The sequence below is a fragment of the Rhinolophus ferrumequinum genome, chromosome 22 (genome assembly GCF_004115265.2).
Source record: "Rhinolophus ferrumequinum isolate MPI-CBG mRhiFer1 chromosome 22, mRhiFer1_v1.p, whole genome shotgun sequence".
Lineage (NCBI taxonomy): Eukaryota > Metazoa > Chordata > Mammalia > Chiroptera > Rhinolophidae > Rhinolophus > Rhinolophus ferrumequinum.
The window spans coordinates 30306782-30332775 of NC_046305.1; the positions used below are offsets into that span (position 1 = coordinate 30306782).

The following is a 25994-nucleotide window of genomic DNA, read 5'->3' on the forward strand; positions in this document are numbered from 1 at the left end:
AAGACTAACTTTGAATGTCAACCAGTTCAGGAAGAACCCATCTCCAACTGTTCTATAGAAATGTGTAAGAGCTCACAATTATAAAGAAGGGAGTAAATAGTTGAAAGTGGATGCAAAATGATTTGTATAAATGCATTGAGCCACAGAAGAAAAAGATGTTAGATTAATCTCAAGTATTACCATTATGGTTGGCTTACAGCAAAACTAAGAGTGAGCTGTTAGTGTCATCTCATTATCTAATTTATTCCAAAAAGAAAGACAAACTATATAAACCCATTACTTTTCATCTTTCCCCGTGAAACTAAAAGCATATTTTACAGAGGTCAGACTATCTCTTTATTTTCCCTTCAGCAACTATTTGAGTTCCTATTATGTGTAAAGCATTGTGCAGGATGTAAAGTTTCCTGAGCTCTGGCCCCTTTGCTCAGCAGACTTACTATCTAACAGGGGAGAAGAAATTATCATTTCTTGGGAATCTACTATATACCAAGGAACATGGTAGTTTTTCTTTATTCATTTAAGAAAATTAAAATTTATATAAACTTCTATACCAAATCTATAATACAAGGTGCTACTTTCTACTTGTTCAAGATTTGATATAAGAATTTAAAGCATCTTTAATTCACTATTTTAGATGCAATAATTTTTTATAGTACTCCTGACCCAAACCTACCAATTTCTCTGGCTGCTTGTATGATAAGTAGAGTTTTACACAGATCTTTGAGATTGCCCTTTGTTCAGGAGTATTTCAGCTGATGTATGTAAATTCAGCCTTTCCTGCTTTTTAAAGTGACAGATTACTCCAAGGAGCCTCTTGTGAACTCAGAGGCAGACCACACCAGGAGGCTGGTCACACACTTCAGGGAAACCGAGATCCACCAACTCCTCAGCTGAAGGGCTCTAACTACTGTCGAGTGTTTTCTCAGGAGCGCTGGCTCCAGCTTATTCAAGTGTTCCTTCAAGCCCATCTTGCCACACCATAGACCGTCCTTAGCACCCTACTACTCAAAGTGCGGCCTGTGGACTGGTGGCAGTCGGCCAAGTTTCTTACTGGTCCCAGATAAAGTAAGTATAGAAACTGACTATAAATATTTTAGAAACCTTAGGAATAATGTTAGGTCTGTGGCACCTAATAAAAATTAAGTATTTTCAGTGTCTTCTTAAATCTTTCTAGTAATCCATTTTTTATTACATTTTTGCAAATATATTGATTTATCATAGAGTGAAAGTTTAAAAAAAAACAGGTTCTTCACCACAAATAGTTTTGAGAAGCACTGCTCCAAGTCACAGCTTGTTAATACTTGAAGAAATGAATGTGTATGTAGACTATGCCGAAGTTCAAGCAACAAATAATTAGGCAAAGGCTTCAAAGAAACATAATTTGATTTTCGGAGCATGAAAAAGAAATTATGCTTTAGAGAAGATAAACATAAGTGCATAAGTCTTTACAATTTCATTACTTGTTGTTCTATGTTGAGAAGTAAAATTTCTGCAACAAAATCTCTACTTTCTATTATTACAAACTACAGTAAAAAATTCCATTTACATATATGGAAAATACAGGTGATATTTAAGTGCTCAATTCTGTTTATTTTATAAAAACTCTTGACTGATAATATTTGCAGCATATATCCATAAAACTAACATTTCCCAATTGTTAAAAAATAATTGAATATATCAATATATGATCATTTACCAATTCATAAAGTACTTACACAATGGCCAAGCTAAGGAAAGACCAAGGAGAAAAAAAAAATGTTATGGGCAGTAAGAATAAGAATAGAGAAGCTGAAGTCTCTACAATACACGCTGTAAAATAGCAGTCAAAGAAAACACATCTGACTAAAATTTATTCCGAAAACAAAAATAAAAAATTTAAATAAGAAAATAACTAATCTTTAGTTACCAAGAACAGTATGTTGAATTCACAGGTTATTTGATTCCTAAAATTCCCTAAAAGCTAAAGCTTTCCCCAAACAGTAAAAGCTTTTCCATTACTATAAATGAAAATCCTTTTAAATCAATTTGCATAATTAGAGGTTGTCTGCATGTGTGCATGTAAAACTGGTTTTTAAACTACCATCATTTGGATCCCACAGACAAGCATTATTTAAAGGACAGCAAGATCAAAGAGAAGTAAATGTGACTAAATCACTGACTACTTTTTGAAATGTTAAAAATAAAATCACATTTCTTTCAAGAGAAAAGTGTCCTCTCAATAAAGGTGGGATATTCCAGATGTTACTCATAGTTCTAAGTGAATAGTTATATTTAATACTCAAATAATATCCATAATGGGGAGAGGCAAAGACATTAAAATCTAGAGAGAACTTTTAATAATTCATTTTATTTCCTTAAGATCACTTGTCATTTAAAAAGATATGGCAAATATTACAAATTTAAATAGAAAATAAACCCCCAAATTATCACTTTTCGTCTATAGAGGTTCCAATTTTAATTTAAAAAAATGATTTTTATCCCGGGAATTTTCTCTCATAGGTTTCTCCAAGGACAAAAAAAATGGTTTGACAAGATCCAGTTGAAAATGTCCTCTTGTTAGCAGGATTTGATGCCAAAAGGCAATTTAAAACCTAAGAAAGGTATATATAAACAGTCATTTCCAAGATGAGAATAGTTGCATGTATCATATTACTTCACATATTCTTCCTGTAGAGAAACATTTCCCATTTTGCATTCCTTACCCGGCCTAACAGGAAAGTGATAGGTGAGGGGAATAGCAATGACGACAAACCAGACTTCTCACCTCAAAGCTGGCTGAATGACTATCAAATTGAATGGAATTGACTAAAAAATTTCTATTCTCTTGCTGCAACGTCCTACTCATTACAAATTTTAGTATCTGGTGTTCTTTTTTCTACTCATCAGCAAAGAACCTTACAATGAATCATGGATAATGTACAGGCAAGTTTCCCCTTAAAAAAGTAACTCCCACATCAGATCTGCAACCAATCTTCAGCTATAATTAGTCTTTCCATCTTCTCTGAAGCACCAGAGATTTTCCTCTGGCACTTTTCTATTCTTCTGTTGAAGTGAGACTATGAAGTAGTAAGATTATTAAAAATAGGCCAGAATGCACAGACCCAATGACTCCTTTCAGGTACATGAGTCCACAGGAAGAATACCTATGAACACCAACATCACTACTACCATGTAAAACAGTTTTGAAACTCTTCTTTGGAATAATCCTAAGGGCAATGGAAGATACATATTTCTTTGCACATGTGCAGAGATGCTAAGTCCTTACCTTTTGAGAACGAACTAAGATTAGCCATAGGCCACTCAGAGGCAGGTCTGGTCATAGAGGGTAATGCTGTTTTGTGTCAAAAATCAGGTGTGACTATAAATCGATGATACTAATTCTTCTTGACAGATTTAAAATAACTTTGAAGGCAATCCCAGAAAATGTTTTAGTAAAGACAGAATATTTTAAAGCTTCTAAATAAATTCTTTTATAAAGGCAATACTGATTATGCTGTAATTTCTGACATTCAAAATAAGGCTCCTCTATAGTCATCCTTCTCCCCCACACAATGGCTCACACATGCCAGGCTCAGCATTGTGTCAAATACAATACATATTAACTAGTATCATCCCAACTCCACAGGTGAGAAACAAAGGTTGAAAGAAGTCACTTGACAAACCAAAAAGCTGAACCTGGTATCACGGAGGTCTTTTTTATTCCAAAATGCCTGCCCTTTGCTCTTACTCTTTTGCCTCCCATAACTACACTGAGTCATCTTCTTAGAGAAAAGAAATTACCTGGAAGTCCTAGCCACAGCAATCAGATAAGGAAAAGAAATAAAAGGCATCCAAACTGGAATGGAAGAAGTAAAACTGTCATTATTTGCAGATGACATGATGCCATATATAGAAAACCCTAAAGATTCCACCAAAAAACTATTAGACCTGATAAATGAATTAAGTAAAGTAACAGGATACAAAATTAATATTCAGAAATTGGTTGCATTTTTATATACCAATAATGAACTACCAGAAAAATAAATTAAGAAAACAATCCTATTTACAACTGCATGAAAAAAATACCTAAGAATAAAGTAATCAAGGAGGCAAAAGGCTTCTACTCAGAAAACTAGACGACACTGAAGAAAGAAAATACAAATAAATGGAAGCATATACCATGCTCATGGATAGGAAGAATTAACATTATTAAAATGTCCATGCTACCCAAAGCAATCTATAGATTCAATGTAATCCCTCTCAAAATACCAATGACATTTTCACAGAACCAGAACACATAATCCTCAAATTTATATGGAACCACAAAAGCCTGGAATAGCCACAGGAATCTTGATAAAGAAGGACAAAGTAGAAGGTACCATGCTACTGGATAAAAAAATAGTACTACAAGGCTATAGTTATCAAAACAGCATGGCACTGGCATAAAAACAGACACATAGATCAATGGAACAGAATAAAGAATCCAGAAATTAACCCATGCTTATATGGTCAACTATTCTATGACAAAAGAGGCAAGAATATACAATGGGATAGTCTATTCAAAAAATGGTGTTGGGAAAACTGGAAAGATACACGTAGGAAAATGAAACTAGACCACCTTCTTCCACCATCTACAAGAATACACTCAAAATGGATTACAGCCTTAAATGTAAGAGTTGGAGCCATAAAACACCTAAAAGAAAACATACAAGGTCTGACAATTAAGTTTGCAAACTTGCCACTGTGTGCTTACATTCACAGCACTGTAACAAACAGCTCAGTAAGGTTTCATAACTTTGGTATATCAGTGTCTCACAGCTGTGTTTGTGTTGACGTGTGGCAGTGTCTTGCTGAGTGGCGTTCGTTACTGTTGCTGCATGTTTTTGTATGCCGTCACGACAACGTCTGAGCTTGAATGAAAGCAATGAACAAACATTAAATTTCTTGTTAAACTTGGCAAGAATGGAAGTGAAATCAGGAACATGTCAGTCCAAGTTTATAGGGGTAACACCATGAAAAAAAATGGCACTGTATAATTGGATTAAACGTTTTTCTGAGGGGAGAGAATGAGTCACTGATGAAGAGAGGTCAGGGTGGCCAGTAGTGAGCAGAACTGACAAAAACATTGCAAAAATTCATCGAATTGTGCATCAAAATTGTCAGCTGACTGTGAACAGCATAGCAGACCAAGTGAAAAACAATAGAGAAACATTTAGGAAAATCTTAACAGAAAATCTCGGCATGAGAAAAGTATATGCAAAAATGGTCCCAAAGGAGCTCACCAATGAACAAAAGCAAAGGAGAGTTGAAGTTTGCCAAGACCTTCTGGAGAAGCAAGACAATGTTTTGGGCCTGTTAACACGGGTGATGAAACATGGGTGTTCCAACATGACCCTGAAACAAAGGATTAAAGTACACAATGGAAGTCAACCAATTCTGCGCGACCAAAACAGTTCCATCACTCCAAATCAAGAGTCAAAATGATGTTGCTAACCTTTTTTGATATCAGAGGGATTAGTCATTATGAATTTTTACCAACTGGAACTATAGTTAACTACAGTTCAGCATGTTTGGAAATGCTGAAAAGGCTGCATGAAAAAGTTAAGATGAAAACGACCTGAATTTTTCACCAACAATCCATGGCTCTTGCATCACAATGCACCAGCTCACCTGGCACTGTCTGTGAGGGAGTTTTCAGCCAGCCAACAAATAATTGTATTAGAACGCCCTCTCCATTCACCTGATCTGGCCCCCAATGATTTCTTTCTTTACCCAAAGATAAAGGAAATATTGAAAGGAAGACATTTCGATGACATTCAGGACATCAAGGGTAATGCGACGACAGCTCTGATGGCCATTCCAGGAAAAGAGTTCCAAAATTGCTTTGAAGGGTAGAATAGCATCGGTGCATAGCTTCCCAAGGGTAGTACTTCGAAGGTGACCATAGTGATATTCAGCAATGAGGTATGTAGCACTTTTTCTAGGATGAGTTTGCAAACATAATTGTCAGACCTCGTAGGGAGTAAACTCTGTGACACTGCACTTACTAATATTTTTTTCTGATATATCTCCCCAGGCAAGGGAGACAAAAGAAAAAAATAAACAAATTGGACTTCATCAAACTAAAAACTTTTTGTATAGCAAGGAAACCATCTCAAAACGAAAAGACAACCTACTGAATGAGAGAAGATATCCTCCAATGATAATCCAAAAGGGGTTAATATCCAAAATTTATGAAGAACTCATACAACTCAACACCAAAAACCCCAACAATCCAATTAAAAAATGGGCAGAGGGCCTGAATAGACATTTCTCCTAGGAGGACATACACATGGCCAATAGACATATGAAAAGATGCTTAATGCTACTAATCAGAGAACTGCAATTTAAACTAATATGAGATATCACCTCACTCCTGTCAGAATGGCTATCATCAATAAATCAAAAAACAAGTGGTGTTGATGTGGAGAAAACAGAACCCTTTTGCACTGGTGGTGGGATTGCAAATCTGTGCAGCCACTATGGAAAACAATATGGAGGTTCCTCAAAAAATTAAAACAGAACTACCTTATGACCCAGCAATTCCACTTCTGGGTATTTATCTTAAGAAATCCACACACTAATTCGAAAAGATAGTTGCACCCCTATGTTTCATTGCAGTATTATTTACAACAGCCACAATATGGAAACAACCCAAGTGCCAATCAATAGATGACTGGATAAAGATGTGGTATACATATACAATGAAATATTATTTGGCTATAAAAAAGAATGAAATCTTTCTATCTGCAACAATATGGATGGACTTCGAGGGTATTATGCTAAGTGAAATAAGTCCAGTGAAGAAAGACAAATACCGTATCATCTCCCTTATATGTGGAATCTAAAGAACAAAGTAAATGAACAAACAAAACAGAAACAGACTGATAGATACAAAGAATAAACTGACAGTTACCAATAGAAGGGGCGTTGGGGTCTGGGTTAAAAAGGTGAAGGGATTAAGAAGTACAATTTGGTAGTTACAAAATGGTCTCAGGGATGTAAAATACAGCATAAGGAATATGGTTGATAATGGTGTAATAATTATGTATAGTGCCAGTTGGGTATCAGAATAATCAAAGGGAATCACTTCGTAAATTATATAAATGTCTAACCACTATTCTGTATCCCTGAAGCTAATATAAAATAATATTGAATGTCAACTGTAATTGAAAAAAATTTAAAAATACAAAAAATGAGAAAAGAAAAAGAAATTACTCGTCTTTGATACTAAAAGACCAAGTAAAAGGAAAAGAAGTGATAACATAATTAATATGAAATAACTGAAGGAACACAGAGGTTTTTTCTCTAAGTATAGAAGAAGTTTATCTGCAAAAGAAGTTTAATTTCTGTCCTTGCTAGCTTTGCCCTCACAGACCCAAAAGAATACAGTTTAAAATTTTGGATTCGAGTTTCCTAATAACAATAATTTTTATGTTGTAGAAAATCAACTCCATAATTTCTAAATACCTGCACGGTACTTTTTAAAAATAGCATAAAGTGTAAATCTTCTCTCCTTCAAATTAATGATTGTGAAATGCCTCTTTCAGGGAAATACAGAAATATCCCAAAATACTACTAGTACAACTCATGAGGAAAGGTGAGAATAAACAGCAAAGGAACCAGCCTAAGGCAAAAACAAAAATAATTTGCTGAAGCGAAGTTATTCTAAGCTTCCTATCTAGATACTTTAAATTCCTACTTCAAGGTTGCTTTCTTCTCTTTCCTAATAAACTCAACCACCATCCCAGAGGATGATCATTTATTTCTATGACACCCATACAACTTCACTTTAAGATTAATAAGTAAACAATAGCTGTTTTATAATTATTTATTTATAAACAGAAAAAGACTTCAAGGTATTTCACATTTGTTCTTTGCTTCCATGGTTTGCGTAGACTGTTGTACTAGAGGAATGTGCAGGAGGCGCTGAACCCGTACAGCGCCCATTATCAGAAATTGTCACTATTATGCGTCAGACATTGGACTCCTTACAGGTATGTCAGCCCCTCATCTTCAGTAAGTGATCCCTGTGTAAATGCCTTCCAAAGATAATTACGGTATCAGGGAAACATTTCATTCACCATCACCACAGGTGGAGAATTTATCTTATCATTAGAGAAGGTTAAGTGCTGACTTCTTCCATGATTTTGACTGGCATACTAAGTAAGAGTAGAAAAGACAGCATCTACTGTGACTAAATAGAAAATGAACTTGAAAAAAATACATATACGTATAATTTGAAACTTCCAAGTTAGTGACAGCTTTTTTCTGAGAGTTTCATTATTGGTGCAAAAGTAATTGAGGTTTAAAAGGTTAAAAATAATTGCAAAAACCACAATTAATTTTACACCAACCTACCTAAACTCTGAAGAACAAATGATTAAAGAGTAGCAGTTAATACCCAAGGTACCAAGCATTCTACACGGATACTATTGCAGCCCCAGATACCTTTAAAAAGTTTACTACATCACAGAGATGAGTAAAGTGAAACCTTGTTAAATTTGGACATCTATCCCTAAGGGAAAAAAGGTGACAAGACACATTATTTCAAAAAATAACTTTGTGTCTCACCAATTTTCATGAGTGGCAATACAGGGTTTGACTTTATAAATGTGGTCACCAGTATTGATTCAAGGTATAAGATAGTGGGAGAACATGGTTCCAAGATAGTTTTAAGGGTTCCCCATCTCAGCAGTATCATTTTTTCCTATAAACTATATATGAATAGCCAACATGAAGTTGGAATTATCATCATACTAATGGTCAGTCCTACCATCAGAGAGCAATCATTTGATCTGGATCCTCTCTTAATTAAGAAAAATTATAAAGAAAAAGTCTACTAGCTATTTCGTGGAACCATATGAAACTGCCAGTAGTCTGCCATTTAGACCTACAAAAGTGTGGGTTTATACAGCTTATCTAATATAAATTTGACAGACAGACAGGTAAACAAGAGCAAACAACATTATACTGGGGGTGCCAAAAATTGTATACAAGTGGACACTTTGGGCAACGTTGCTCCAGCAGTAGTTCCCCATAATCAGAAGTGTCTGGATGCTGATGGTAACCACGTTGAGCACCTCTTGTAATTGCAGAAGTCAAATGTGACTTCTTTTGTGGTCGGTTATACTGAGTATCACAATTTTAATACAGTTTTCCTTTCTTAAAATGTGTATACATTTTTTTGGCACCTTTTTTTTGGCATCCTCTGTATGTCCCCGACACTCTATGAAGCACTTTTCAAAGACTGGCTCCTTTTAACCACCTAACAACCCACTGGGAAAGGCAATAATATTGTCTCCATTTTGCAGATGCAGAAATTAAGATTTAACAATATCAACTAATTCATCCAGGATTGCACAGCTAATAATGGCCTAACTTTGATCACACCCCAGAGTCTGATGCAAGTGTGGAGATTGGACTTGAGTTAGAGTCCTGAAGGGAGGGAGGCCCATGGGAAGAGGGACATGCTAAGAGTGTTTGGGAAGGGAGGGCAGTGGTCAGGCATAAAGGCCCAGGAATAGGACTTCCAACTCCAGCCTTGAAAAGAGACCAAATTGGACATGTTGGGTACAGCTAGGCTCTAAAGAGGCCAGTGGTTTGTATCTGGGTGTTTTCTTACTAATCTTCACACAAACTAAGTGTTAAGATAGTAAACTTTCTTCAGATACCCTCTAAAACATAGCAGCTTTTAACCTCAATTCTTCTGTGTTCTCTGATAATAAGTGTCTGGAATTGCTATGCTTTAGAGAAGCATCTTCATTTTTCTGTTTTAAATCAAGATATTAAAAAGTAAAATTAGTGACATGACAATTATTCTCTTCCAAAGTCTCTAAATCCAAGTTAGGTTGTACATATTTGTCCCTGCAAGGGATGCTGCATATTACACTTTCCGTGATAATGGCTATATATCCCAAGATTTCATAATAAAATAAGCAACTGGCACCAAGGACAGAAACAGGGATTAAAAAAAAAAGTCATTAAAAACACACTTGAATGCTTTCTGAATGGGGATCTGTGGCTGTCTATAGATAAAACCTGCAAAATACAGATGAGAGACTTCTATAAATTTGTGTTTTTCTGCTTCATTTATACCTTCTGAAATCACAATATAACATTTTTTCCAGGAAAATGACAAAACAATGTTGAGGTTCTTATCTCTTCCAGTGCAGTCTCCAGGTGTTCTTACCTCACAGTTGTTGAGATCAAGAGAAACCCCTTTCAAGTTATGATTGCTGGCCAGGCCCAGTAACAGTGCTCTAAGGGAGAAAACACACACATGAGAGAGAGATTCTACGCATCACACAAAAAACATGTACTCACCCTGAATAAGCCCAAAGAATAAGAATGCCTTTTCTGAATCATAGGTCAAGGACCAAGTACCATCACATTTTTCAAAATGCCAACTGCGAGACATCATCAAAATGGCGGCATAACGTGAGCCTCTGTAAATCTCCCCTAGAATTTACAACTAATCGAACAACTATGACTCCACAGAGGACTCCGTGCACAGCAAACAGGCAAGACGAAGAGGCCCACTACTGAATTTGCCTAAAGGTGGGCGAATCGCGTGAGTGGGGGAAGAGGGAAGAGAGAAGTGTGGAGACGGAGCCGCGAGGGCGCAGGATGCAGACCTAGCTAAGTGCTCAGAGCTCGCTGGATCCCGGAACTACCTCAGCTGTGGGAGAGAGAAGAACTAGGACGGCTAGGGCTCCGCTTATGGCCCACAGGGCTGAGGGGACAGCATATAACACGGCTGAACCCAACGCTCACAGCAGAGACTTTGGAGCAAAGACTGAGGGAAGTAAGCTGAAAATGGTGGTTTAAGCCCTCACTGCCGAGCAGAGAACGGAAGCCTTAGGCACTGAGACTAGCCACCCCCTCCCTAACCTCCCAGAGCTCGCCCCGCCCCCACTTACCCAGTGATAGAAGCAGAACAGTAGCAGTGTCAGATCAAAAGAACACAGTATTTGCTGTTCTGAGAACTGTGGACCGCAGACGCAGACCAACTAGTTCCAGCAAAGGGGAGGGAGCTGTGGAAGCAGGAATGGCTGTGGTCGTGGTCAATGCCATTGCTCTGGACCACCTTTCACAACTCACCCTGCCCCTGACCCCACTTATCTGGGCGGATCCCTGCAGGAGTAAACAGAACTGCTGAAACATATGAGCTCTGAATCTGGTGCAGAAAGAGCTTTGGAACTTCAAAAGCTTTCCGCATACCCACACGGACACTGAGCCCTGTGAGCCAGGTGAACTATTATCAGAGGAGAAGCCCGTCTCCCAGGGAATCCCCCCATTGTGTGAGAAGCTGGAAAGTGCAGAGAAAACATAGCACTACCGTGTGAGAGAGGAAAAAAGGCTGCAGTCGGCGAGAAAATAAAACATTCTACCAATAAGTACTGGAAAAGAAAAGAAAGAACTCTTCCTATCAACCTGTTGCAGAAGCTACTCCTGTAGATGTCTAGGAAGAGAAATAATAAATCAGTGATTGCCATGAATAACCAAGACAACAAGACAGCTCAGAAAGAAAGTGAAAAGTCTCCGGAAAACGAACTTGAAGATATGGAAATATGTGATTTAAATGACAGAGAATTCAAGACTGCAGTTCTGAAAAAACTCAACCATCTGCAAGAAAACATAGAAAGGCAGTTTAATGAACTCTGAAACACAATCAAAGGATAACATGAGCATTATACAAAAGAGATTGAAATTTTAAAACAGAACCAAATAGAGTTTCTGGAGATTAAGAACTCAAAAGAAAAAAATTAAGAATGAAATAGCCAGCTCAGGTAGTAGAGTTGACCAGATGGAGGAAAGAATCAGTGACATCAAAGACAGAAACCTGGAAATTACACGGATGAAAGAAGAAAGAGACTTGAGACTTAAAAGAAATGAAAGAACTCTACAAGAACTTTCTGACTCCATCAGAAAGAGCAATATAAAAATAATGGGCATACCAGAAGGAGAAGAAAGAGAGAAGGGAACAGAGAACATATTCAAACAAATTGTTCATGAGAACTTCCCAAACTTGTGGACAGAACTGGATCCTCGAATCCAAGAAGAAAATAGAACACCTAATTACCTCAATCCCAACAGGCCTTCTCCAAGGCACATTGTATTGAAGCTATCTAAAATCAACAACAAAGAAAGAATCCTCAAGGCAGCCAGGGAAAAGAAGATGGTAACCTACAAAGGAAAGCCCATTAGATTATCATCAGATTTTTCAGCAGAAACTCTACAAGCCAGGAGGGAGTGGAACCAAATATTCAAACTATTGAAAGAGAGAAAAAATATATCCAGCAAAGATATCCTTTAGATATGAAGGAGGAATAAAGACCTTTCCAGATATACAGAAGCTGAGGGAATTTTCTAATACACGACCTGCACTACAAGAAATATTAAAGGAGGCTATGCGACCACCATCAACAGGGACAATTTGTGGCAACCAAAACATAAAAAGAGGGAGAGTAAAGGCCTGAACCGGAATACGGGAATGGAGACAGTAAGCGTGCTGAAGAAAATGGAATACATTAAATATCAAACTTTCTTTTACATAAATTTAAGGGTAACCCCTCAAAAAAAAATCCAGAACTGATATATATATATATATATATATATATATATATATATATATATATATATATATAGTAATAAAAGAAGAAACAGAGGGAAACATCATAGAATACCACCACACAGAAATAATGGACAACATTAAAAAGGCAAAGAAACAATGGAGACACAGCCTTACCAGAAAACTAAAGATAGAATGACAGGAAATCCTCACATATCAATAATCACCCTAAATGTAAATGGACTCAAGTCACCAGTAAAAAGGCACAGAGTAGCAGATTGGATCAAAAAACTAAACCCAACCATATGCTGTCTCCAAGAGACACATCTCAGCTACAAGGACAAGCATAGACTCAAAGTGAAAGGGTGGAAATTGACACTCCAAGCAAATGGTACCCAGAGAAAATCAGGTGTATCCATACTGACATCAGATGAAACAGACTTCAGGGTGAAAAGGGTAACAGAGACAAAGATGGACATTTCATAAGGGCAAAGAGGACTATACAACAAGAAGACATAACAGTCATCAATATTTATGCCCCCAATCAGGGAGCACCGAAATATACCAAGTAACTACTAACAGAACTAAAGGTAGAAATTGACCAAAACACAATTATACTAGGGGACTTAAATACATCATTGACAGCTAAATACATTGTATTGGATAGATCATCCAAACAGAAAATAAATAATGAAATAGCAGCCCTAAATGACACATTAGATGAAATGGACATAATTGACATATATAGACCACTTCTTCCTAAAACATCAGACTATGTATTTTTTTTCTAGTGTACATGGCACATTCTCAAGGATAGACCATATATTGGGACATAAAATCAGCCTCAGCAAATTTAAGAAGATTGAAATCATACCAAGCATATTCTCCGATCACAAGGCTTTGAAATTGGGTATCAACTGCAAAAAGAAAGCCGGAAAAAACATAAATACATGGAGATTAAACGACATACTTTTAAAGAACGACTGGGTCAAAGAAGAAATTAGAGGAGAGATCAAAAGATACATAGAAACAAATGACAATGAAAATACATCCTACCAATATTTTTGGATGCAGCGAAAACAGTTTTAAGAGGGAAATTTATATCACTACAGGCTTATCTCAAGAAACAAGTAAAATCCCAAATAAATAACCTCATGTTACACCTTAAAGAACTAGAAAAAGAAGAACAAATGAAACCCAAGGTAAGTAGAAGAAAGGAAATAACAAAAATCAGAGCAGAACTAAATGAAATAGAGAACAAAAAGACAATAGAAAAAATTGTGACAAAGAGCTGGTTCTTTGTAAAGATCAACAAAGCTGACAAACCCTTGGTTAGACTCACTAAGATAAAAAGAGAGAAGGCACTAATTAACAAAATCAGAAATGAAAAAGGGGAACTTATCACAGACACCACAGAAATACAAAGGATCATCCAAGAATACTATGAAAAATAGTATATGCCACCAAATTCAGTAACCTAGAAGAAATGGACAAGTTCTTAGAAACATATAGCCTTCCTAGACTGAACCATGAAGAACTGGAAAATCTAAAGAGACCGATCATCATTAACGAAATTGAATCAGTCATCCAAAACCTTCCCAAAAGCAAAAGTCCGGGACCAGATGGCTTCACTAGTGAATTTTACCAAACCTTCAAAGAGGATCTAACACCAATCTTGCTCAAACTCTTCCAAGAAATTGAAGAAGACACAGCACTCCCCAACTCATTTTATGAGGCCAACATTACCCTGATACCAAAACCTGGTAAGGAAAACACAAAAAAAGAAAACTACAGACCAATATCTCTGATAAATATAGATGCAAAAATGCTAAACAAAATTCTAGCAAATCGAATACAACAATGCATTAAAAAGATTATTCATCACGACCAAGTGGGGTTCATCTCTGCGGCACAAGGATGGTTCAACATCCGCAAATCCATCAATGTGATACATCACATAAACAAAATAAAGGACAAAAATCATATGATTATATCAGTTGATGCAGAAAAAGCATTTGACAAGATACAACATCCATTTATGATTAAAACACTTCATAAAATAGGTATAGAAGGAAAATACCTTAACATAATAAAGGCCATATATGACAAGCCCTCAGCTAATCTCATAATTAACGGTGAAAAACTGAAGCCCTTTGCTCTACGTTCAGGAACACGACAGGGCTGTCCCCTATCATCTCTGCTTTTCAACATAGTGTTAGAAGTCCTTGCCAGAGCAATCAGGCAAGAGAAAGAAATAAAAGGCATCCAAATTGGGAATGAAGAAGTTAAATTGTCACTCTTTGCAGATGACATGATGCTATATATAGAAAACCCTAAAGACTCCACCAAAAAGCTATTAGAAACAATGAACAAATACAGTAAAGTTTCTAGGCTACAAAATCAATGTACAAAAGTCCATTGCATTCCTATATACTAACAATGAAATCTCAGAAAAAGAAATACAAAAAACAATTCCTTTTGCAATTGCAGCAAAAAGAATAAAATACCTAGGAATAAACTTAACCAAGGATGTGAAAGACCTATATGCTGAAAACAATACGACATTTTTAAAAGAAATTGAAGAAGACACAAAGAAATGGAAAGACATTCTGTGCTCATGGATTGGAAGAATCAACATAGTTAAAATGGCCATATTACCCAAAGCAATATACAGATTTAATGCAATCCCCATCAAAATCCCAATGGCATTTTTTCAAGAAACGGAACAAAAAATCATCAGATGTGTTTGGAACCACAAAAGATCCCGAATAGCCAAAGCAATCTTAAGAGAAAAGAACAATGCTGGAGGTATCACACTCCCTGACTTTAGCTTGTACTACAGGGCTACAATAATCAAAACAGCATGGTACTGGCAGAAAAACAGACACATAGACCAATGGAATAGAATTGAGAACCCAGAAATAAAACCACATAAATATGGATAGATAATTTTTGACAAAGAAGCAAAAAACATACAATGGAGAAAAGACAGCCTCTTCAATAAATGGTGCTGGCAGAATTGGATAGCCACGTGCAAAAGAATGAAACTGGACTGCTATCTGTCACCATGTACCAAAATTAATTCAAAACGGATCAAAGACTTAAGCATAAGACCTCACACAATAAACTGCATAGAGTTAAACATAGGTACTAAACTTACGGACCTTGGGTTCAAAGAGCATTTTATGAATTTGACTCCAACGGCAAGGGAAGTAAAAGCTAAAATAAACGAATGGGACTATATGAAACTCAAAAGCTTCTGCACAGCAAAAGAAACCATCGACAAACTAAAGAGGCAACCAACTGAATAGGAGAAGATTTTTGCAAACATTGCCTCCGATAAGGGGCTAATATCCAAACTATACAAGGAACTCATGAAACTCAACAACAAAAAAACAAACAACTCAATTGAAAAATGGGCAGACGACCTGAAGAAACATTTCAAAGAGGACATACAAATGGCAAATAGACATATGAAAAAATGCTCAACATCACTAATCATCAGAGAAATGCAAATAAAAATCATAATGAGATATCACCTCACGCCAGTCAGAATGGTTATCATCAACAACACAAATAGTAACAAGTGTTGGAGAGGCTGTGGAGAAAAAGGAACCCTCATACACTGTTGGTGGGAATGCAGACTGGTGTAGCCATTATGGAAGGCAGTGTGGAGGTTCCTCAAAAAATTATGAATAGAATTACCATATGACCCAGCAATCCCTCTCCTGGGTATCTACCCAAAAAATCTGAAAACATTTATACATAAAGACACGTGTGCTCCAATGTTCATTGTAGCTTTGTTTACGGCGGCCAAGACATGGAAACAACCAAAATGTCCTTCAATAGATGAATGGATAAAGAAGTTGTGGAATGGAATACTATTTGGCGGTAAAAAAGATGATATAGGAACATTTGTGACAACATGGATGGATCTTCAGTGTATGATGCTAAGCGAAATAAGTCAGACAGAAAAAGCAGAGAACCATATGATTTCACTGATATGTGGTATATAAACCAAAAACAACAAAAGAACAAGACAAACAAATGAGAAACAAAAACTCATAGACGCAGACAATAGTTTAGCGGTTACCAGAGGGCAAGGGGGGTGGGGGGGTGGGAGATGAGGGTAAGGGGGATCAAATATATGGTGATGGAAGGAGAATTGATTCTGGGTGGTGAACACACAATGGGATTTATATATGATGTAATACAGAATTGTACACCTGAAATCTATGTAATTTTCCTAACAATTGTCACCCCAATAAATTAAAAAAAAAAATGCCAACTGCATTTTTGCCTCCCGATAGCAGTGAGAAAATGATGCTGCAACATTCTTCTGTTTGATATGGGGGAGGTTCATCATAAATGCAAAATCCAACAGGATTGCTATTCCTATGCAAATAAACCAACACTATCCCTAATTGCACACTGAAATTCAGTTGTGTTCATCACAGAAAAACTCTCATCTGCATCTGCTTAAGAATGGCTTTAATGTTTAGAATATTATTATGCAATTGTTACTAGAGTAGCCAAGTGAAGCAGGTTTTCTCTAAGGAGTGTATTTGTAAGGAAGTCAGGCTCCACAGTATGCCAGGATGTGACATTATGTCTAAATGGCTTTATTAAAAAACCTATAGCAATGAGATGGATAAGGGTGGAACAGCACTTCAAATAAGGTACAAGTCTCAAGTTCAAGTTTGAGAACAGTATCTTGCCAGTCTGTCAGCTGGTCACAGGAAACCAACCTGCCCTAAAACGGACTTTTTTCATCTGCATGCTGATGAGACTGGACTAACCATGTGGATCCCATCTTTCTCTTAGAGAATGAGTGGATTCCACGTTCACAAATCAGTCCTATAAAACCCAGTGTCACTGAGCAGGCTTGAAACAAAAATTGCACACCTGCACACACATCCATTAAATTCCACTGAAGGGACAAGAGGCTCTCAATTGGGTCCTGTAAGGAATACAGATGAGTAAGAGAGGGCTCCCTGTCCAGCAAGGGAAAAAAATGTGTGCAAATAACTGATAGAAAGCAGGTAGTAGTAAGTCCTAGAGAGTGGAACCAAGGCACTTGCTACCTGGGAGGGACCGACCACCTGTTTTCAATGTTCCAAGGGAATGACCTCTAACCTGCCTGCTCCAAAAGTACCCCAGGGTGAGATGGGAGGTAGGGAATAATTTCATGCCAGTCTCTGATTTCCCCTTCCACTGATTCCCTGGCCTCCTCCACTGAGAGGAACGCTTGTAGTGGGCATGGAGCGCAAGAGCTTGGCTGCTTCATCCTATGAAAACCACTCTTGTTGTTAAGAGTATGGAGGGAGCATTTGTCTCTTCATCCCTTGAATGCAGTTCACTAGGCCCTTATTCTAAACACTATCCTGTGAGAAAGGCTGAGCGTATCTCATCTGTGTGCATGCTTCTGTTTAATTACTTATTAAAGTGTTTCTCTTTTCCTAAATTGTGATTTTTTTTCTCCTTTCTCTCTTGCTGACCTCCACCTCAAAGCCTACTTCCCAGGAAACCCAACCTTCCACAGGGACTTTGGAAAAATTACTCAGCTTTTCTGAGCCTCAATTTCCTCAACTATAAATAGGACACGGGGGCAGACGGGTGGCTCAATTGATTAGAGCCTGAGCTCTGGGCAAGGGGGCTGCCAGTTCAATTCCCACAACTGTGCGAGCTGTGTCCTCCACAACTAGAATGAAGTCAATGAGCTGTCACTCAGCTCCCGGGTGGCCAGATGGCTCAGTTGGTTGGAGCGCGGGCTCTCAACCACAAAGTTGCTGGTTTGGACTCCGCCAAAGGATGGTGGGCTGCGCCCCCTGCAACTAACAACAGCAACTGGACCTGGAGCTGAGCTGTGCCGTCCACAACTAAGACTGAAAGGACAACAACTTGACTTGGAAAAGTCCTGGAAGTACACACTGTTCCCCAATAAAGTCCTGTATATATATAAAAAAAAAAGTTTAAGAAAAAGTAACTATAAATAGGACACTTTCCCATAACTGTTGATAAACCTAATAGTGACAGTTCATATATAAGCACCCAGTCAGTGTCCAGCTTAGGATCATGTTTTGCAAGTTCCCTTTCCATCCCCACCCCTCACAGGTCAACCTGAGTACCTCAGTTTGTTAGATCTTTTCAAATTATATCACATTAAATGTATGTATGGAATATTGTTTACAGAATCTTCAGCTAGGAAGTCTTCTTCCTCACATTAAAATTTTTACTGAATAAAACACAGACCTGAAGAGAATACTGATTTAACATAATTAAACATTCCCATAAATTACCCCAGGCCACAAGATTTAACAATTACAAAATAACTTTGACACATATTTACAAATCTATATCTATAATAAAGTACAGTAAATGCAGTGTTGGTGTGGTATGGAATAGTCTATACAATCAATTATGCTAATCAATGAAGAACTACTCTGTATTTTACAGGAATCAATAGCATAGAAAAAATTAGAACACCATGTACCTATCACGAAAACCATTTTAACATGCCAATTTCCTGTTGATATACTATAAGGGCAAAAATCAAGTTTGGTTTTGCTTTCTACTTAGTGCCCTCCTGGTATCTAGAATATTGTAAATGCTCAATAAATATCAGTTGAATGAACAAATAAGTAAGTGAGTAGGAATAAATTATAATGGTCCCCCTTTAGAATATTGATTTTGATAGCATTATTAATATCCATACAAACTGCCTAATCATGAGGAATTTACTATTTGCAGCTGTTACATCTGGAAACCTCTAATATATTAATTCAGTGTTTAAAAGAAAAAGGCCACCTATAATGTTAGGGTTTTTTTTAGCACTTGACTGGATCTACTGTTCTTAAAGCTATCCATTGTTTAAGTCATATGGTACTATGTGGAATACTGTAATCAAGAATTTCATCTCTCTCAAAAAGAAAAAAGAAAAGGCAATTTACAAATTAGATGAAGATTAATGTCCTAGTAATATGGATAGCAGACATTGATTTTAACATTTCATATAAATTACCTGGGGAAAATTAAATGCTGATTTACATGTCGGCTGAGGGAAAAAGAAATCTGTGCATATTTGAACAAATTTGACAATGTGCATATTCGTAACTACTTGAAAATGTGTTTTTTAGACTCAAAGAGAATTTGATTCTACAGCCCTTTTGATTATTTCTGGGAAAGGTGAACAGAAATTTCAAGGATGATAAATTATGCTCAAACCTTAATTTAGCTAAAAAGTTTAACTTCACCACTATACCTACACTAGAGTATTAACCCATAACATAAATTGCCTGCCAAGTAAAAAATACCAAACACATAGCCTATATCGACCTAGGTAATTCAGAAATCCAAAACTGACTTTGTTCCACACGTACGGGTAGAGTTTGATTATTACTGTTAGTAGAAATATTAGAATAAATATTGATTTAAAAACACACATAAGACTATACCTATTAATAAAATGACTAAAGAGAGGTTAATATAATAAAGCAGGTTAATATAATAAAACCTGGGTGCACAATTTTTACACAAGATCAGTCATTACTGTCAAGGTCACAAACCAAAGAAGATTTCTTTTTTCATATAACATGCAATAATATCAACAGTGCACAATATACTCAAAAAGAGTTTGATTTCCTTTTGTGCTCCAAAGTAAAAAGACATTTTCATCTGCTTTATCTGTCTTAGGATTATGTCTTTTTCCTTTCCCTGAAGCACATTCATAATAACAAGTTGAACTTTAAAAGCTCTGGAGAAAATGAATTAACCACTCACTTTAAGGGCTCAGGAGACAGTTTTGTGCCTGAAAGGTTGATGTGCATCAAAGCCAGAGAACTACTAAAAAACTGCTTGAAAGACGGAGGTACTTCTTTTCCTTTCCTGAAAAAGAAAATACGAGAGTCACGCTGACAGTTACACTTCCAGCTCAGCACCTGACTTCCAAATTGGCAAAAGTATTCTATTGGTTATTCAGACACTGTGAAATAATCCATGAATCAGTTATATTTTCAGTAGAAAAGTTAAAGGTAAAAAGAAACAAAATGTCTGAAAGCTAAATAAATTAATCCAATACAATTAAAGGAATGATGTAAGAGAAGTTAAGACATCCCATTCAGTCCTTGAAATAATTTATTCCTTTTCTTTGTAGCCAAAGAACTCATTGTGTTTTACCTATAGAACTTCACAAAACTCCATATTTGAGTAATTAAGAAATAGGAGGTCAATAAAAATATATGTTTCTCAGCAATTTAATGAGCTTTCCTACTGGGTAATACTGAATGTAAAGAATAGCTACCTGCATTTGGCAATATTTTTATACGCAACAATGTCTCAGATACAATAAGACTACGACCTGATGTCAAGCTGAGGACCTACACAGAAAGTCTGATTGACATGAAGCTTGCATGGCAAATTTCCTGCTCAGCTCTTACATCTATACCACAAATCTAGTCATTCCTGGCCAAATAATAGAATAGTTAAAGACAAAACTCCAAAAAGAAATGGCTATAACCTCCAAATACGTCTCCTTCTATTACAGTGGGAAGTAAGTAGATCGAATCATACAGCCCTGAAAGCAAGAAAACAGAGTCAACACCACACTATGAGGGTTTAAGAAAAACAAGATTTCAGAATCAAAGCTGGAAGGTGAGCACTTTGCCTGTTTTGTTCTATCTGATAGACTTGATGAAAAGATTGAGTAAGTCACTTTGTGTAAAGCACTTAGCATGAGGCACAGTAGACACTTATTGAACGATAGTTACTCATGTTCTGTGGAAGGATTCACAGAATCTCAGGGCAGAGGCCATCTTAATGGTCTAGCTCGACCACAAAAGATTCAACAATATTTAATGTACTCAGGTTCCAGAAAACCTTCAATATTTGAAAAAGGTTTTAAAACGGGGCATTTTCAGGCCATTTGAGAAGAAATATCTAAGCAACAAGAATCTCTGTCTAAGAGGATGAAAAATAAACTTAAAAGAGAACTCTGGTAGAATATATATTAGACGTTTTCAACAACTCTGGCTCCAGATGTGGAACAAAATAAGTATATCCCCATTCATTTTTTGATGAGCAAACGTTATTATTATTTTTTCCAATTGTATTAGTCTCTTTTTATTCTTTTGGTAATCTCTTCCAGAGTTAACTACTTCCATTTGTAGGTGATGAAATGACTAAGGAATCCACTTCAAATGTTGGCTGTGCTCTGAGCACCGTCCTTCCCTTCACTTCAACTCTGAATGGAGACTTTTGATCCTTGGTTTTTTTATTCCAGTCTCAGAAGTAGTTTTCACTGTAGAAGTTATCTGAAGACAGTCTTCTGATTTATGGTAGTGGTCTACAACCAGGCTCAAGCTTCTCCAGGAACACTACACAGGATGGATTTAAATATGTATTAAACTAAGGGGCATTCTCTCAAATGAGTTTAAATGCATTTTATTTTTAGACAATGTACATGACATGTTTTCTTAACAACAATGCCTCCACTCCAAGTAAGTCAAGGGCAAAATAAACAAAGAGCTCAAGGTAACATCAGTTCCATCTGTCCTAGTCCTGGTGTGTGGATGAAAAGCAGCAGCCAGTTATGATGATCACAGGAGATAGATCCCAACCGCCAACTGTGTTAACATTTTTCCATTTCTAAACCACCCTTAATCGTTTATGGGATCACACCATCCTCACGGTAGTCCAGCAGAACAACTGTGCCATCTGGATTCATGTTTTCACCAATCAAGAAGTGGTAGCTTCTGGAATTTGCAAGGATGTGCTTGATTTGTTACGCAGCTCCTCATCTCTGTTCTTCAAGTTTCCCTTTGATTGATTTCATGTAATCTTTGATGTACTTCTTGTAGGCTTCTTTTGTGAAGCTGGTTTCCTGCAAATAATGGTTCATGACGATATCAACAGCAGTGACTACTGTGCTTTCAGTACCTTCACCCTTGGGGCCTTCAGCAAAAGCATTTTCACCACCAAGTGAGTAATCAATGTTACCCAGTGTCCTACTGACCATCCTCCCTCCACCTCCAAGCACAGCCTGTCTGTGATCTCTCGGATCCTGTAGACATCAGAGAACATCTCATCACGACTGATGAGGTCATGATGGTGGCTGGGAGGAAAGGACTGTGGTGCTGGCTTAGCAGGAGCTCAGAGCGAGCGCTATGCAGCCAGAGCTGTGCTCGCAGGAGCAGGGAGCAAGCGAAAAAGTTAAATTATTTTTTACAGTTCTCCTCTGACTACTCTGTCTTGGGGTTGACTATTCAAAGTTTCCAAATACTCACTGCCCCTTTCTGAGGGACGATGATGTTCCTCACCCCACTGACGGCTGGTGTGTCCATGTGAGTCCCTTTGGCCAAGAGGACATTACATGCAGCCGAAGTGATATGTGTAACTTCCAGAGAGAGACTTTACCTGCCAGTACATGCATTGCCATGATTCTTCTTCCTCTGATACATGACTGTCAGTGTTTTAGATAGAGAATACTCTGCCTCCCAGAGTGAAGACCACATGGTCAGCCCACAAGGGACATGTCACCAAGCTACTGTTGCTGAGAGCCATGGAAATGTGGCTAGGCTGGGAGGCTCATTTGTTACTGTAGAACAACCTAGCCTATCCTGAGTGTTGCACTTATGAAATTATCTGTGAACAGAAGTATGAATAGCCTGGCTGACAGTCTACAACTCACTGTAAATGCAGCAATTGCAAGATAGTTACTAAGGGCTTTCCATGATTATGTCTAGATAAGGTACCAGGTACTAAACAGTTTAATCACAACCTTTCATTTGGAAGACAAGGCAGTTTGTTAGCACAGTTTTGCTCTACAAGTTTAATAGCTTTACTGAAGAGCAGTCATCACAGAATTACAGTATTGTGAACTCAAAAGAGCTGATTATGTGAATATCTTTATAGTGTGATACTGCCTTCTAACTCAGTTCCTTATTCAATCACAGCTCCACCGAGGCATGGCTTTATTAGCTGCCTTCAAATACATGAATTAACTGGTTGGTCTAAATACCCTCGAAATAAAGTGTCTTAGAAAATTCTCAACTTTTCTGATCTTATTCTATGGAGGTATTTGTGGCATATTTTTGCTATTGCAAAGATTTATAACACTGTTGAAATAATGGTCTCATAGCACTTTAAAATACAAAATAATTCATTTGCGAGGCACAACTATAGAATAAAGCATACTGAATAACTGAATTTTCCAAATAACTGAGGGTTACCCTTTGAGTATGAAAGCTTTTAAAAAGTTAACTAGTAAAAATGGAGGTATTTCTAATATTAAGCAATTCACCATGTTATTAAAGAGTACATAATGACTAAAATATTGTTTATGACTTACGATCATAATTATGAATGTTAAGTGTTGATCTGTGCCAGGATTCTACACTTATATAACCCATGTACCTTCCATAATTCTTTATTCTCCCTCCATTCTAAGTTGCTGCTGCTTGTGAATACTTGCTATTTCTATTTTTTGCTCTATTTTGCCAACAAGTCCAAGTCAGGAAGGTAGAAGCAAGGTACTCAACTTCTACAGGTTAAAATGCATGAATTTTGGAATGACTATTTTCTTTGCTCCCCAGTTTATATTTACTTCCAAGTTCATCTTTGAGTAACACCTGTAGAAGCTTCTAACAGAGTCTATACTATATTGAGAGAGTACCTGTCCACATATGAGAAATAGTACATTATTATATAGTTCACATAGGCAGGCTGGAGTTATTGATAAGAACATCAAACTGTGGTGAAAAAAGGTACAACAAAAACTTGAACTTTCCAAGCATAGGTATCCATAGATAATGGGTTTAAGGCCATCTTCTTCTTTCATGTACAACATTCACCCTTTATCACTCTTTTTTCATATCACTACAACTTTCTCTGAGAGAAAGACACTCCTAGATGATAATGATAGCAGGAGTAAATTCATACCGGTGAGAAAAGACAGTTCTGGAGAGATTGAGCACAGCCAGATGTTGAAGGCATCCACGGAGAAGAGCGCCACAGACCTAGAAACAAATAAGGCACTCTTATTTTCACATATTTCTAGGTCTAAGAGAATATTTTATTACAGAGAAAGCTCTTTGAATCCCATCTAAATAGCTGTTCTGAGACTCCCAGAGCAATATAAAAAACATTACCATGTCCAGGGAACATTCTGTGTTGGATAAATCCAGATGAGCAATGGCATTTGGCTGGGCCAAAAAATTGTACATGTACTTGAAATAAAAACAAAAAACAAATATATTAGGATCTAAAAATACACATACAGTGCGAGTTAATATTTCAAAATGAAGTTACGCAAATCCTCCCAGAATCATTCTCTAGTCTTCCCAAGAGGACCAGCAGAATTTTATGTCATTCATTACCTTTGTTGAGAGCAAAAAATCCAAAGAATATTTAAAATAAAATTATGTTTAAGTTAAAAAAAAAAAAAAGCCAAATGGAATCTTGGCTACCAAACTGCCTTTTTGTTACATATGACTTAGTTTTCCTGATTAGTTTCATTTTTATAATTTTGGGACAGTGCTAATTAATTTTACCTGTTGAGATTGAAACACCACCTGAATGGCAGTCATCCTATCAAAATGCTAATCACTTTTGAAAGTGTTCAAGAAGCCAGTAATTTGAATTTGAACCACAAGATGGTCTCAGGCTATATACCCTTCTGTCCAACACAATGATTTTTCTATCCTTAGTTACTTCCAAAATCTAACAAGAAAAGGACTGTTCGTACTATTAATTTTGTGGGTTTTTTTTAATCTCACATATAGCTAAGGCACTTGACGTTTCAGGGGGTCACAATGCCTAAAGTCTCCTCTTATCCTTGTGCCACATCAAAAAAATAGTAAAATTAACAACTCTTTTTTATTCTCTAATTGCCCTGTGTGAGTAGCAACTGCCAGAGTCCACCAATAACACATGGAGTCCAAGCCCCTGCTACCAGACAAATAGCTAAATTCCCCTGTGCTTCAGCGGATGTCACCAGATACTTGCCAAAACAAACACACTGAGATGTCCCAAAAGTAAGTGTAGCAGCTTACCGTGTTTCCCCAAAATAAGACCTAGCTGGACAATCAGTTCTAATGCGTCTTTTGGAGCAAAAATTAATATAAGACCCGGTATGATATGATATGATATGATATGATATGATATGATATGATGTTATATTATATTATATTATATTATATTATATTATATTATATTATATTATATTATATTATATTATATTATATTATATTAGTTAAACACCCGATCTTTAAAATTCAGAAGAGCAAAAGATTAGCCTGGAAATACTTTAGAATAAAGTAGTCACACAAGATGCGTATCAAGAAAAGTTCTGACTCAGAAAAATAATTTTGCTCTCATTTACCTAAAGATCTCTGCTTCTGTCTTTGCC

At 36.8% G+C, this 25994-nt stretch overlaps 1 protein-coding gene and 1 pseudogene across 16 annotated transcripts in view; both read right to left on the bottom strand.

The window, feature by feature from the left end:
• The window catches only part of CARMIL1 (capping protein regulator and myosin 1 linker 1), a 349148-nt gene that overhangs the window by 109547 nt on the left and 213607 nt on the right, over nucleotides 1-25994 (bottom strand). For 12 of the 16 annotated variants that reach the window (XM_033092802.1, XM_033092806.1, XM_033092813.1 and 9 more), the window contains 5 exons: nucleotides 24736-24813; nucleotides 24527-24603; nucleotides 20372-20476; nucleotides 10211-10280; nucleotides 1716-1727 (listed from right to left, as the gene is read on the bottom strand). In XM_033092802.1, the coding sequence (XP_032948693.1) occupies nucleotides 1716-1727; nucleotides 10211-10280; nucleotides 20372-20476; nucleotides 24527-24603; nucleotides 24736-24813 (342 nt within the window). The remainder of the gene's footprint in view (nucleotides 1-1715; nucleotides 1728-10210; nucleotides 10281-20371; nucleotides 20477-24526; nucleotides 24604-24735; nucleotides 24814-25994) is intronic. The other 4 variants (XM_033092804.1, XM_033092812.1, XM_033092811.1 and 1 more) reach the window with 1 other exon arrangement.
• Nucleotides 22218-22684, bottom strand: LOC117014694 (translationally-controlled tumor protein-like; annotated as a pseudogene).